The following is a 14,584-nucleotide window of genomic DNA, read 5'->3' as shown; positions in this document are numbered from 1 at the left end:
CATTTTAAAAGGCACACAAAAATTAAAAATGTAAAAGCCGGGTGCCAGCTGTTTTGTTCAGAAAGCAGGATAACACCTGCATTCTGTCTCACCGAACGGCCACCCTATGCTTTGCCCCCCAGCCCGCTTCACCCCTCACCCCCTTGCCCCTTCCCATCTGTGCCTTGGTTTCTGCCTTGTGAAAAAGAGATGTTTGGGTGAGTGGCTTCCCACTCCACCTGGGTGATTCAAGAACTATTCCCTGCAGGGGTGGAGGGAGGCAGGGTCGAGACCTGGGTTCCAGTTCTGCAAGCACTGATCCTGCTCCCTCGCTGTGGCCCAGACAGCCCAGGCCTCCCTCCGCGGGGCCAACACCAGCCACTCTGGCTGACTGGCACTTCTGAGCATCCTTCCCAGGTCAGGGGACTTTCCCACGGGGAAGACGGAAGTGTGCTTCCCTGAGCCCCTGGCTGCCAGGCTCCTGCGCCTGATCTGAGTTCGGCCAGACAGACAACCCACAGGACGTGCTGCGGGAGCAGTGGGCATGGCCACCAGGGTCCAGCGAGACCAGTGCTTATGTCACTGTGAGCCTTCGTGTCTTTTTTGTTTTGTTTCTTCATTTCCAAAATGAGGGTAACAGTGTTTATCCCCCTAGATTTAGCATCCACCCGATCCACTGCTGTAGTCCTGGACATGGACCCTTCCTGGGCCTCTGGCCTCCGTGGGAGGATCCATCAGAGAGCAAGCGAGGGAGGGAGCAGCTGGGGGTCTCTTCCTCTCTTCGAGCCACGAGTCTCACCGAGGGGCAGCCCTGGGGGCTCTGAGAGGCAGTGTAATAGTGACTGTCCTTGGAGCCCAGGAGAGCACTGTCGTCCTGGCTGCAGAGGATGAAACCACAGCACTGCTGACGGTGCCCTTGGCGCGCCCTTGGCCTGCCTTGCTTCCACTCCTATTGTTTTCCTCTGGCATCACACCGTCATCTTGTTTCTCAAGTGATGATTTTCTTGTCCGCTTCCGTCAACAGAGTGGGTCTGAAATGCACAAGCTGTTCTCACTGTCTCCCCAGCACACAGTCAGCGAGAGCACTTGATGAGTTCATGGTCCCTAATGGGCCCCAGCACTGCCAGGAGGAGAGGCAGAGTGCCCACAGGCCTCCTTGAGCAGTCATTCAGGTTGCACACTGCAAGACTTGCTCGGCCAGTGGAACAGGGGGAGCTAAGATCAGCCTGAGTGTTCCTACCAAGCTGCACTAGGGAGAAAGAGGTGTCTTTTCTGAAGCACCCACAGGGGCTGCATGAATGAGTGTGTCTCTATCCCAAAGCCTGGTTTCTATTTATTTACACAGAAGACTCCATCCTCCCACCTGTGTTCCGCCTCCCAGCCCCGGGCACCTCCCTTTTCATTATGTCCGCTTTGCCTTCCAGGAAGCCAGCAGCTCCCCCCCAGAGTGTTGTGGCCTGAGAGAGGCCTGCAGGGACCAGCGGGGATCTGAGCTCAGAGACGTTGACCTTCCAGAAAAAGGCAGGGTCGGGCCACTGGGAGCAAGTGGTCAGGCCTGGAGAAACCAGTCATGGACGGCTGCAAGAATAATGACCCTGGCCACAGAGTGGCCTGAGAGGCAATTAGCACAGACCCCTCCCCCACAGCCCATTAAACTTAGGGCGGCTTAAACCGAACCCCATCCTAAAGAGCTCTATTTAGAGTCTACTTAATATAAATTGTTCTATAAAGAGGAAAAACTCCCAACAATCCAGGCAAGAGAGCAGCTCCAGGTGGGAGCTGTTAATGGGTGGGCTGGAGAGGCGGCTTGAGGGTCATTGAGCTGCTGGGCAGGTGGAGCCCAGAGGTGTCAGGCCCAGCTTGGCCCACTCTGGCTCACTCTGTCCCAGGGCCCCTGCCTCCCCAACTCCCTTTAATGTCTGGAACCCAGAGGGGCTGCACGTGGGGGGAACTGCCTCTCCACCTCTGCCCAGGGCCCAGACCTGGGCAGGACTGGACCCTGCAGTGTGAGGCCCTGGTTGCGTCCCAGCACTAGGGGCATTGCACTCAGCTCTCCCCCTCCCCGAGAAGGAGAAAGTCCTGCAGACAGGGCTCCCTCTGGGCAGCACCCAAGTGTCTCCCTTCTGGCTGCATGCAGAAAGCCCAGCTGGGACTCCAGGCAGCTGGTGGGGAGTGGGGCCCCGTGTGGGAAACGGTGAAGGTCCCACCTCCATGGGTAGCTGGGCTGAGACCACTGGTGCCCAAGGCCTCGGGTGCTCAGCCTCCCCTTCCTGGGGCAGGTGGGGCCCGTCTCAGACCCCAGAGCAGCAGTTGTCAGGTGGGGCCCCTGGAGCAGCAGCAGCAGCGTTACCTGGGAAGGTGTAAGGAATGCTCACGCTTCCCTGATCACTCAGCTGGTAAAGAATCCACCTGCAATGTGGGAGAGACCTGCGTTCGATCCCTGGGTTGGGAAGAGCCCCTGGAGAAGGGAAAGGCTACCCAGTCCAGTGTTCTGGCCTGGAGAATTCCATGGGCTGTACAGTCTATGGGGTTGCAAAGAGTCAGACACGCCCGAGCGACTTTCACTTTTCTTTTCAGGCTTAGCCGCAGACCCTAGAACCAGAAACTCTGGTGGTGGACCTAGCCCTCCAGGGGTTTCTGGTGGGCTCTCACATTTGAGATTCCTGCCCTAGCAGCAGTAGAATTATTGCTGCTGTCCATGCTTTTCAAACTTGAACCTGACCGGGACTCACCTGTTTAGCCACTGAAACGTAGCTGCTGATGCAGCCCAGGGAGGCCCAAGACTCTGCATTTCCCGCGAGGCCCTGATGCCGCTGCCCACTGACCTGCGCTGAGCAGTGAGGGTGCAGGCACGCTGATCAGGTGCTTGCTGTTCGCCAGGCTCTGTGCCAAGACCGTGACCAGATCGCCTCATTTCATCTTCCTGGAAACGCTGAGAGACAGATATTATTATTAGCATTTCCGCTTTGTGACAGCTTTATAAAGAAATAGTTCACAAACCATAGAATTCACCCATTTAAAGTGTGCAGATCGACAGCTTTTGGTCCATTCATAGAGTTGCACAGTCATCAGCATGATCAATTTTAGATCATGTTCACCACCCTCAAGGGAACCAGTTCCTCTTCACCACCCGTCTTCTGGCCCCTGTCTGGAAGCACACTTACCTGTTCTGGACACTTCACGTAGATGGGATTGTACACGTGTGGCCTGCAGTGACTGGCTTCTTCGTGAGCATAATCCAGTCTCATCCACTTTGCAGCATGGTCTGTGCTTCATTCCTTCTGTGGCTGAGTAACATCCCATTGTCGCATGGACCATGTTTTGTTTGTCCATCACCTGCTGATGGACACGTGTGTTGCTTCCATTTTTTGGATATTGTGACTAGCACTGCACTGAACATCTGTGAACAAGAGCTTCCATTTTACAGATGCGGACACTGAGGCTGAGGGTCAGGCAACCTGTGTGAGATCACTGCCCCGTCCAGGGTGCCCTTCGCTTCCTGGCCACCCGTCCCAGAGGCCAGCAGAGCTTGTTTCTGGAGGAGGAGCAGGGCCTTGAGGTCCTGGGTCTTAATCTTGACTCAGGTCCTCCCTGGGGAACCTTGGGCTCTCACTTAAGTCTGAGCCTTGGGAGACAGAAGATGAGTCTGTTAAGAGCTGTGTATCTGGGAAGGAAGCAGGGAAAGTGTTCTCGGTGTGGATGGTGGCTGAAGTCTCAGCAAGTGTCTGCCAGACAGAGTGCCCAGATCAGGGGTCAGAGGGGCCAAGGGCACTGGCTGGGGCCCTTGTTGTCGGGGGGTTTGTGGTGTGGGGAGTGGGGAGGGCAGGATGCTTCGGGCAGTGCACAACCCATACAGCTGTCCATGGTGGCCCTGGGGGTGGGCGGCTCTTGGGGACACAGACTAAGATCAGCTCTGGTGTGACCGTGGGGCTGGGGGCATCGTGGAAAGGCCCAGAGACTGGCAGTGGCTCCTTGCCGTGGTCACAGGTGCCCGGCAAAACCACAGTCAACATCCCTGCCTCTGAGGGTGGCCCAATGCTCAGCCCATGGGGCCACCGAGACTGGAGAGCCTCTGGTCTGTGCCCTGGGCTGGGGCTGGACACAGTGAAGGAGACCAAAGTCAGGAGCAAGCCCCATCCTTGATGCACCAACATGGAACACATGGGCTTCTCTTTTTAATTGGAGGATAATTGCTTTGCAATGTTGTGTTGTTTTCTGCTGTACTACAGCATGAATCAGCCGTGAGTATACATGTGTCCCCTCCCTCTTGAACCTCCCTCCCACCTCCCACCCCATCCCACCCCTCTAGGTTGTCACAGAGCACCAAGTTGAGCTCCCTGACACACCGGCTTGAGAGCGACTGACGACCAGGTCTAGCTGGTCTGCCCACCTTTGACGATGTATCTGAAGCAGCTGGGGAAGTGGCCCGAGTGGCCAGAATAGAAACAGACCATTAAACCGAGGTTCTAAAAATATGCCTGGAAAAATGGACTTCCTGTGTCCACACACAGCATCAGGTGTACAGGGCGGCCTGGGGGTTGTCTGCAGCCCCCTACCTGCTCCGCCTGCCGCTGAGTGGCTGGTAAGAGCCTTCGTCAGCACACCCACCACTGCCTCCTCCCACTCTCTGCATCCAGAGGGCAATGTGCCTGCTGCTGCCTCTCAGTTACCATCGCACACTCCAGTGTAGGGGGGAGGTGGGTGGGCAGAGGAGAAGGTCAGCCAGCATGCTGACTGCGGGGAGAAGCCACCTGCTCCGCGGGCAGGGAAGTTAAAGGACCCCCAGAGCCAGGAGGGGTGAGGGCAGATGCCACCCCCACTCACCCCTGCAGTCCAGGCTCTGCCCCTGCCCTGCCCCCTGCCTGCTCAGATGACCACCCTCCACCACCATGCTCCGGCTGCCTGTGGGTCAGACCAGCAGGAGGAAGGAGCATGGGAGCCCCTTGTCAGACCAGGGTCTGACGGCTCTTTCCGGGCTCCAGGATCTGCCCCCCTCCTTGCCCTGCAACCTTGGGGTGGCGACAGCCTCCACTCTGCCAGCCCTGGGCGCTGGTTTCCTCTGACAGTGCTCAGACCACATCGTACCCCACCCCACCAATTACCTGGTGCGCGTGAGCTTTGTCTCCTGCCAGACCCCGGCCATGGTCCCAGATGAGTGTGGGGCTTTAAGGCCAGCTACCTGAGGAGAGTGGCCACCTCCAGTGGCTGGGCCTGGCTCTGTCAGGCCAGCCCGTGTCAGGCCCATGGTCTTCCAGAGGGCATGACCCCAGATGAGACCACAACTCAGGCTGGGGCTGTAGAGCGTCTGGCGTGGCCTGTGTCTGGGACTGACCCTCTTGATGACCTGGGCAGTGGGCACCATCCTCCTCGTTTTATAGACAAAGGGGCTGAGGGTCCAGGAGGGGTGAATTGGCTCAGACCTGAGCACCCAATGGGCTCGGAGCCCATCTCCCCCTCCTAGCCCTGAACACTCTGGCTGTCACCCCAGATGTCGTCCCTGGGAGGCCCAGGGTGAGAGGGAGCCCCTAGCACACGTCCATGAATGGTGTGGGATTTGGAGGCCTCAGCCTCCTGTCCAGAAAAGGGGCAGAGCCCCTCCTGGGGTTGTGGCGAAGCTGAAATGGACATGACAGACAGGGACGGGACAGCCTTCATAGACTTCTCATCCTCCCACCTGCCTCCTGCTCCTGCTTGTGCTAAGGACCCTCGAGGCTGTGGAAAGGAGCCTGGTAACCACTGTGTCCAAGTCACTCAGAGATGCCGGAAGGTTCAACGCTGGAGGCCAGGTGGATGTGGCTGGGTCACCCCTCTACCTGTATGACAGCTGAGGCAGCAGGACTGGGGTGTTTGTTATGTTCTGGACATTTCTCCAGCATGGTGGGGGGTGTGGATTGGGAACCAGGAGTCCTGGGTTCTGGAAAGACAAAACAGGGCAATGCAGGAGAAGGGTGGGGGCCCCTGAAGACACTAGACGCCCGTCTGGCCCTCCCCCAACTGGGGTTCTCCCAGGAAGACACTCCCGCAGCTCCCCGGAGTCAGACCAGAGGATGACCAGGCAGGGTGTCCCCTCTTGGGTCTTCAAGGGACAGCCCGCTTCTCAGTGACCTTGGACAATGCTGTCCCCTCTCTGGGCTGCTTACTACCCCTTCCAGGGGCATGACTGGGTAGAGACTGGATGGTGTACACCCTCCCCCCTCGGGACTGCCTCTTCACACAGAATTTTCCAGGGAACCTCACAGGCAGGAGGGAAGTGGAGGGGCCGCTGGAGGAGCAGACAGGTGGAAGGAGCCACGACTGAGGCAATGTCCCCAGCCCCTCCTGGACTGGGCTGGTGGGGAGCACCTGCCCATCCCAGTGATGTAACTCTGGCCGTGTCAGGGGAGGTTTCGCGTCCAGCTGGCTCAGAGCTCACCTCATGCCACACTTGTCTGCTGATCTTTGGCGTCCATCTGCAGGGACTTGCTGTGCTGAGGTAGGGGGCTGGAAGAAAGATGATGGGGCTCAGGTGCTGTTGCCAAATGCATCTTGGGGAAGGAGAGAAGAAGCAAGACATGCAGACCTGAGTCCGCTCCCCCCGGTAGAAGGCCGTTACTGAGACCTGCCAGGCTTGGGTTCTGGTGGAAAATGCCCAAGTGCAGGACACACCCACCTGCCCTCCCCCACCCATCTCTGCAGGTGTGAAGGGAAGTAACCATGCCAGGGAAACTAGGATCCTCTGGGGACCAGGGGGCCTGTGTGCAGAGGGCACAGAGTTGAGTAATTCAGATACACTGTCAGGAAAGTGCAGGGACACTGACTCAGCTCCACCCTGACCCCCTGCCAGACTTTGTGCAAACCCACTTGCCAAGACTCAGTCTCCTCGTCTGTAGAATGGGCTCATTCACCTGACTCACAGGGTCCAGCGAGGCTGAAGAGCTGTCTGTGCATCTCCAGGCGCATGTCTGCCACGTGAAGAGTGTACGCAGCTCTCCTGGGGGTCATTCCACGACCAGGGCTGAGCAGGCCTTGGGTTCCCCATCTGTGCCCTGGGAGGCAGGCTTCCTGACCCCAGCGTGAGCCGGTCAGAGTTTCTGGGACCAAGAATATGTGATTGAACCTGGCAAAGGGGACTTTGCAGGTGTGACCGAGATGAGGACCTTGGGATGCGGTGAGTAGCCTGGCAATCCAGGTGGGCCCAGTGCTGTCACAAAGGCCCTGTAACAGAGGCAGGGTGGCTGGAGAGGTGAGGACAGAAGCAGAGGTCAGAGGGCTCTGAGGATGAAGGAGGGGCCAAGAGTCAAGGAATGCTGGCAAAAGGCAGGAAATAGATCCTCCCCCCGACCCAGGGCTGCGGTGGGCTCTGGCAAGAGCACAGATCTGCCCTCATGTTGGGCTCTGATCTCCAGAACTGAGTGGAGACGCTTTTGTTGTCTTAAGCCAGTTAAGCACCAGGTCCACTGAGCTCCCTGTGTATTTGTTCTGCCCCATCTCGGTGGCCTTGGCTGCACGTCTCCTCCGTCTCTTCCAACCTGGAAAGCCTCCTCAGTCTTTCCTTCTCTCCCATGAACTTTACTTTTCAAAGAGCACTCTCCAGGTGTTGTGTGAAACGTTGCTCAACTTGGGTTTGTCTGATGCTTTCTAAAGGTTGGATGGGGGCTGTGTATTATCGGAAAAATGGCAAAAAACGTCAGGAGGGACATGACACTTCATGCCATTGCTGGGGATCCCAACCTTGTCCACTAGTGACCCTGGTGTCTCCAGGTCTCTCTATTATAGAATTATTGTTTTCTCCTCTGTAACTAATAAATATTTGGGGAGAAATAACTTGCGACCATGCAGATCTTGCTCCTCCTTAAACATTCTCCCACTGATTTTAGCGTACACGGTGGCCCTCGCCTACAGCAGCAAAGTCTGCTGTTCTCCTGTCTCCCGCATGCCTCCATGTTTCTTTTTCTTTTTTTAAATTTTATTTATTTGTTTTATTTATTTTGGGCTGTGCTGGGTCTTTGTTGCTGCATGGACTGTTCTCTAGGGCTTCTCATTTCTGTGGCTGCTCTTGTTGCAGAGCACAGGCTCTAGGGCTCACAGGCTTTGGTAGTTGCAGGACATGGGCTCGGTAGTTGCAGAATGTGAGCTCAGTAGTTGTGGCTCCTGGGCTCAGTAGTTGTGCCCGCGTGTGCATGGGCTTAGTTGCTCCATAGCATGTGGGATCTTCCTGGACCAGGGATTGAACCCACGGCTCCTGCGTTGGCAGGTGGATTCTTTACCACTGAGCCACCAGGGAAGCCCCAAGTCCAGTACTACTCTTCATCTTGATTTGTTCCTCAAATCTCAAAGCCAGTGTGGCTGAAGGCTCTGTGTTGATGTCAGTATGCAAGAAGGTCGACCAATCAAGGCCTGGTCTGTCCGTTCATTCATTGGTTCGTTCATTGGCTCGCTCATTCAGTCATTCGTTCATTCGACAAAAATCACTGGTCCCCTGCCCTGTGCCGGCACTTCTGGAGGCCCAGCAGCAAAGGACACAGGGGAGACTGGGGCCTGTTCTAATGAGGGCTGGGAGAGTGAGGGCTTGCATTTATTCCAGGGTCTAGGGTTGTTTGGTTTTTGAAACCAAAGTAGGCTAAGTGAGTCTTCCACACAAAAACTCTCCAAGGGGGCCACGGTTCAGGATAATTGAGGGCAATCTGATTTAAAGCAAGATGACTCCTCACCTGTTTACATGACCCATAACACATTTCTGTCTTTGTCCCTTTCAGCAGAAGCAGTATTGCTAGAACCCTGGCCTTCCGAGTCACCTCGCTGGGCAACTTTCAGGCTAGGGTCCTCAGATCCCCTGGGTGCTGGGGTGCCGTAGGGGCAGAGGTTCAAGAGCCTCTCAGCCTCACATCTGCACCAGAGCAGCCCCTCTGCTACCCATTTTACAAACTGGGCTTCCAGCCAGAGTTTCATTGGAAGAACGGCTTCTGGTGCTAAAAAGCAGAGTCAGATGGCCCTTGTCTTCCTTTCTGAGGAAAGGAAGTGGCGTGGCTAAGAATCCAGACCTGGTGGATGCCAGCCCTGCACCTTGTGACTTCAGGGTCCTCTGAATCTCAGTTCCATCATCTGGAAAATGGGTGACAGATGCAACTTCCACTTCAGCGGGGCTTTCGTGAGGATCGGATTGCAAATTCCATGACCCACAGGAGCACACTCCTGATTTTAATTTCTAAGTTAAAAAAGTGACAAGGGACCAATCTTCTTAAAAACACTCAAATACTACAAAAGGACCCAAACGTATCTAGAAAATTCCCAGCCTCACTTCCAAGAGGAACTACAGTTAACATGGCTTAGTGTATGTTCTTCCAGACTGTGTTCTATGCCCTTGCAAACTTACACAGTCAGGCTTAGAAATGCTTTGTACAAGTGTGGAATTTCACTGTACTTCCTGCCTTGCAATTTGCCACCCACAAGGGATGAGTTTCCTCGCCAGGAACTCTGCAGATTTCCCAGAAAAGGTGGCATTTGAGCAAAGATGCATTTGAGCACAGAGTAGGGGTGCCACCTATCTGGGGGAATGACATTCCAGGAAGGGGGATAGCAAGTGCGAAAGCCCTGAGGCAGCGAGGCAGCGAGCCTGGCTTGTTCTAGAAAACAGCCAAGGGGCCAGTGTGAATTACCACATAGCCCTTAGAAAGGTGCGTCATCGGACGGACGAGGAAACTGGCCCCAGAAGGGACCCAGAGTGCCCCAAGGCTTGTGCGGCAGCTCGAATGTGATGGGCAGCTAGTTCCTCCTCCTCCTGCCCTGTCCAGTGAGAGTCAGGGCTACATGGAGGGGACATGCTGGAGCCTGAGGACAGAGGTGTGGTCCAGGTCACAGTTCCTGCCCCAGAGCCTCGGTCTCCTAGAAACTCAGGGCTCCTGCTCTTCCCATCGCTTAGCCTGACATGGGTGAAGCGTGACAAACATTTCTGAGGGCAAGCACGAAGCAGGCTCCTGCACTTCTGGGGCTACGGGGAGCATGGGGGTCTCACAGTCCCTTATGCAGAGACCTACACCCCCTCCCCTCTGGGTGGGGCCAGGAGTGCCCCATATGGGATGTGTAGAAGCCTGTCAGACTAGTTGGGCTGCACAGAGGTGACCTGGGCAGAAGGGGTGGAGGCCTGAGGTTAGGGTTGGGGCTCGTCTCAGATCTGTTCTCGCAGAGTTGGACATGGACAGGGGGTGTCCTCATGCCACCAGCACCCCTATACAGACATCATCCGTCTCCCAGGGGCACCACCCTCTGACCTCTGACTCTGCAGGTCTGGATGTTCTGGTTCTCTCTCCATTCTCTTCCCCAGGCCCAAGCGGTAGAGAGGCACAGTCTTCTTCCCACCCTAGTGGCTGCTGTGGGCAGTGTCCCCATGTGGAGCTGCTATGAACACAGCTGCTGGGCTCCTGGTGCCTGGTTGGGCATGTCCTGTGGAGACCGAGTCCCTCTTCGTTTCTGCGAGCGGTGGCACTGGGCCCAGGAAGGGTTCTCTCAGGTGCACGGTCAGGAAGCACAGGCCTCCCCGTCCACAAGGCCCCATGAGCTCGCCTCCCAGAGGCTCTGGGGCTTCGGGCTGGGCTGCAGACCCGAGCCCAGAGGTCTGACTCCTACAGCTCTGCTCAGGAGGTGCAGGGCTCCTGCTCCCTCCCTCATCTCTCTGGAGGTCAGCTTTGGCCAGTTGCCCCCTCACCCACGTCTCCACTTCTCAGATTCCACGTGTCCAAAGCAAAACTCGCTGCCTGCCTCTCAGGCCACGTCCTCCTCCATTCTCCACCTCAGTGACCTTGAGGAGGGGCTGATGTCAATTGCCTCCCTAACATGGCAAAGACGCCCCATGGCCATCCCCACCCCCAGTCCTGAGGATGAGGTCATACCTGAATCCTCCACCCACAGCCAGAGGGCACCTTCCAAAACCCAAGTCTGTGTGCGCATGGTTCTCCTCTGCCTGAGATTCCGTGCTAAAGGCCTGGCTCACCTCAGCCTGTGAAAACAGACAGATGGCCATGTGCAGGTGAGACACAGGACTGGTGCCCCACACCATCGCCGAAGTTGGCTAAAGAAAGAAAAGTGAACCTGGATGCAGCCACAGCCCAGGACCCCAGTTTATGGAGAGCACAAGGGACCCCAACACATGCACGGGCCTGGCAAAACTCAGGCCATGCCACCTGGTGGGTTGTTTGCTCCATCTCCATCTGTGGGAGCTCCGTTAAGTGATGTACAGTCTAACGTAACTGATGTACAGTCTAATCACCATGGGAATCCCAGTAACTGATGTACAGTCCAATGTGACTGAGGTACAGTCCAATGTGACTGATGTACAATCCAATGTGACTGATATATGATCTAATGTGACTGATGTACAGTCCAATGTGACTGATGTACAGTCCAATGTGCCTGATGTACAGTCTAATGTAATTGATGTACTGTCTAATCACCATGGGAGTCCCAATAACTGATGTGCAGTCTAACATTAGACTGTACCATACAGACCATATACGGTCTAATGTGTCTGATGTACAGTCCAATGTAACTGATGTACAGTCTAATGTACTTGATGTACCGTCTAATCACCATGGGAGTCCCGATAACTGATGTGCAGTCTAACATTAGACTATACCATACAGACCATATACGGTCTAATGTGTCTGATGTACAGTCCAGTGAAACTGATGTACAGTCTAATCACCTTAAGCAGTGCTTGGCACACAGCGATTGTGCTTGTGCTCAGTTGCTCAGTCATGCCCAACTCTTTGGGACCCCATGGACTGTAGCCCACCAGCTCCTCTGTCCATGGGGATTCTCCAAGCAAGAGTACTGGAGTGGGTTGCCATGCCCTCCTCCAGGGGATATGACACAAAAACATAATTAGAAAAGAAGATTGATCCTGCTGACATTTAATTGGGCTCAAGGAGAAGCCTTGGTCCTCCTGCTGGCACGAGCAAGGCGCCAGGACTTCCTAACACCGAGGCAGCCCTGATGGGACTTTGCTGGGAGTGGACAAGACCTCATGGCAGATGCCTGGCTCAGGGCTGCTGGTGCTTTGACTGACATCACCTCCCAGGCCTGAGAAGTAACGAATTCTTAGCTTTCGGCTCGATGCGCTGCAGAAAGGGACTAGCCCGGCTTGCTCTGTCTCTGGAAGGACGAGAACAATCTGCCCCCAGCGCCCACTGGTAGCCATGTATACTCTCTGGCTTTCTGTAGAGGCAAAGTAAACAAGTTTGGGGAAAACAAACAGGAAAGCGTGGGGCGGGGTGAGTTCTGACCCGATGCTTGATTCACTGCTCGGCAGGAGGCCACTTGGAACCAAAACCCTCGCCTAGCACTTTCCTTGCCCAGCCCTGAAATCACAAACAACCCTGTGGCCAGAGTCCTACCAGGCTTCTGACGAGCACAGCCTGCTCTTCTGACACAGAAAACACGATTAGATGTGCACAGGTGCCCGGGAAGTGCCCAGCCGGGTGCTGGACACTTGGCTTCCCAAGAATCCCAACAGGGCTTTCTCAGGACAATGAGGTTTGGGTGGTGAGGGTGATGGTGGCCAAGAACAGGGAGAGGACATTGTGTTTTGATGTCGAGCCCTTTGCCAGGGCCAGACCACGAGGCAGCGAGAGAGAAGAATGTGCAAGGATGTTTCAGGACCAAGGAACTGAGTGAAACGCGACAGTGGTGGTGCTGAATCACTCCAGAAGCTGGTAACTTTGGGAAAGTGACGAACCCTGGGGCTTGGGTCTGGTCACCTGTAACACTGGGCTAATAATAGAAACCGCCTCCCCTGGCTTGGCGACTGAATGAGATACTGGAGGTTAAAGCATTTGGCCTGATGCCCAGCGTGGAGTTCAGGACTCATTCAACTCTCGTTGTCATTAAAAGAACAAGCGTTGCGTGTTTTAGACCATCTGAGGAGCCGTTTTTAAATGTTGGTTGGTAACGTCCGTGCAGAAACTGGCCGTGAAAACAGGAAGCACAGACTCTGAGGGCAGCTGGGACTGGAGACCTATTCCGGGTGGGGCCAGCTAGCTGCAGAGCATTTGGCACAAACTGTAGTCTGTCCGCCCCTTCTCATTTCTGTTAGCTTCTTCCCTTGGGTGGTGGAGGAAGGGCTGTTTTTGAGGCTGCAGAGAGGAACGTGGGAATCCTTGGTCTTTGCCAGGCTTTAATAAAGACATGAAATCTGCTGCATTCGCTCGTTTTTACTGCAAACCCCATTATTTTCTAGTTGTGATGATGGAATATGACCTCACGTGAACTTAAGCAAAAGTAAACGCTGGAGATCCCCAGGTGGTGATGGTGGTAACAAACCTGCCTGGCAGTGCAGGAGATGGAAGAGATGCGGGTTTGGGCCCTGGGTTGGGAAGATCCCCTGGGGGAGGAACCGGTAACCTGCTCCAGTGTTTCTTGCCTGGGAAATGCCATGGACAGAGGAACCTGGTGGGCTACAGTCCATAGGGTCACAGAGTCAGACACAACTCAAGTGACTTAGTACAAACAAACAATCCTCTCAAAAAGGGATTTACTGCCCCACCTCATAGGAGAGAACAAGGATGGACCTCAGCAGCTTCAGGCACAGCTGGATCCAGGTGCTCAAGTCTCCATATGCTCTGGCTCTCCAAGCCTCCCAGTTACAGCTCAACTTGCATTTCCTAATGAGTCTCCTTCACCCTCCTACACCCCTGCCATCACCGGGGAGCCCACACCAGCCTTGCAAAGAGCCCCAAGAGGGCACATCCCCCATCCTGTGGCAGCACCTATGTGTCCTTCTCTTCCTGGATGGTCCAAATGTTCTCACCCACTATGAGCACTGCCGGGAAACTCTAAAGTGCTCCATCTCCCTTCTCTCTCATTGCTGAGCCACAATCTTCAAAAGAAATGCCGCACAATTTAGTACTTGCTCGGGTTACTAGCCAGGACCCTGCAAGACAGAAACCTCAGCTCACACTGGTCTCGTGGCCGCTGGCTCCAGGCTCCACAGTGTCCAGAGGACTCCCTTCATCTCTGGTTCCTTCCTGGAGCTTGGCTGTGAGCAGGGCAGCTCCCAGGCCTGGTGGGTGGTGGGCAGGGAGAGGAATCAGAGCTGTGAGGAGACTCATTTGAAAACAGTAACAGTCCACTTCCATCCCCACACTCACATCCGTCTCTGCTTGCATACCTTCTCTGACGGGGAGCTCACCACGTCCAGGAGTGACTCCCTCTGTGGACTTGGTCTCCTGTCGGTGTCTGTCCCCCACTGGGCCAGTCCGGCCTCATACCAGGATAACTAACCACCACGACCCATCCTCTCCCCCCTTCCCTCCTTCTGCCTGAAACTCACCGGAGGATGGGCTGGACACACAGGACCATTATCCAGGGAGCCACAGAGCGCTGAGTTGATCTCAGAGGGACAGTCCTGCCATCTCATTTCCCTGCCCCAAATAGCTACTTCCTAGCTGGAGGAGGCAGGGTACTGGGGAGCAGGAAAGGGCCGGGGTAAGCTATCCATAGATGCCTGGTTTCCAGGCCTTCCTGGAAGGTCGCTGTTGACATCAGCCAAGCAGTAGGCAGGCCCTTCCAGGGCCCAGTGTAAACAGAGAGACGGGGAAGGTCGCAGCTGGGGCGGCGAACCACGAATAAGCAT

General features: G+C 55.5%; 1 protein-coding gene and 1 long non-coding RNA gene across 5 annotated transcripts in view; one reads left to right on the top strand and one right to left on the bottom strand.

Annotated features, from left to right (window-relative positions):
• Window positions 1–4,430, top strand: part of NT5M (5',3'-nucleotidase, mitochondrial) — a 25,695-nt gene extending 21,265 nt beyond the window's left edge. The window contains exon 5 of the mRNA XM_070773229.1: window positions 4,289–4,430. Within this exon, the coding sequence (XP_070629330.1) occupies window positions 4,289–4,311 (23 nt within the window). The 3' untranslated portion in view covers window positions 4,312–4,430. The remainder of the gene's footprint in view (window positions 1–4,288) is intronic.
• LOC109574577 (uncharacterized) lies at window positions 141–14,584 on the bottom strand. Of its 4 annotated transcripts, none has more exons than XR_011562020.1 (6): window positions 6,864–14,584; window positions 6,392–6,459; window positions 5,654–5,893; window positions 3,144–3,379; window positions 2,330–2,911; window positions 141–1,590 (listed from the first exon to the last, which is right to left on the bottom strand). It is a non-coding gene; the product is annotated as an uncharacterized lncRNA (long non-coding RNA). The 4 variants fall into 4 exon arrangements; XR_011562019.1 differs by having other exon boundaries at window positions 141–2,911; window positions 6,864–14,011; window positions 14,282–14,584; XR_011562021.1 differs by having other exon boundaries at window positions 141–2,911; window positions 6,392–6,503.

Source organism: Bos indicus, chromosome 19 (genome assembly GCF_029378745.1).
Source record: "Bos indicus isolate NIAB-ARS_2022 breed Sahiwal x Tharparkar chromosome 19, NIAB-ARS_B.indTharparkar_mat_pri_1.0, whole genome shotgun sequence".
Classification (NCBI taxonomy): Eukaryota; Metazoa; Chordata; class Mammalia; order Artiodactyla; family Bovidae; genus Bos; species Bos indicus.
This window is presented reverse-complemented; position numbering and strand designations above follow the sequence as displayed.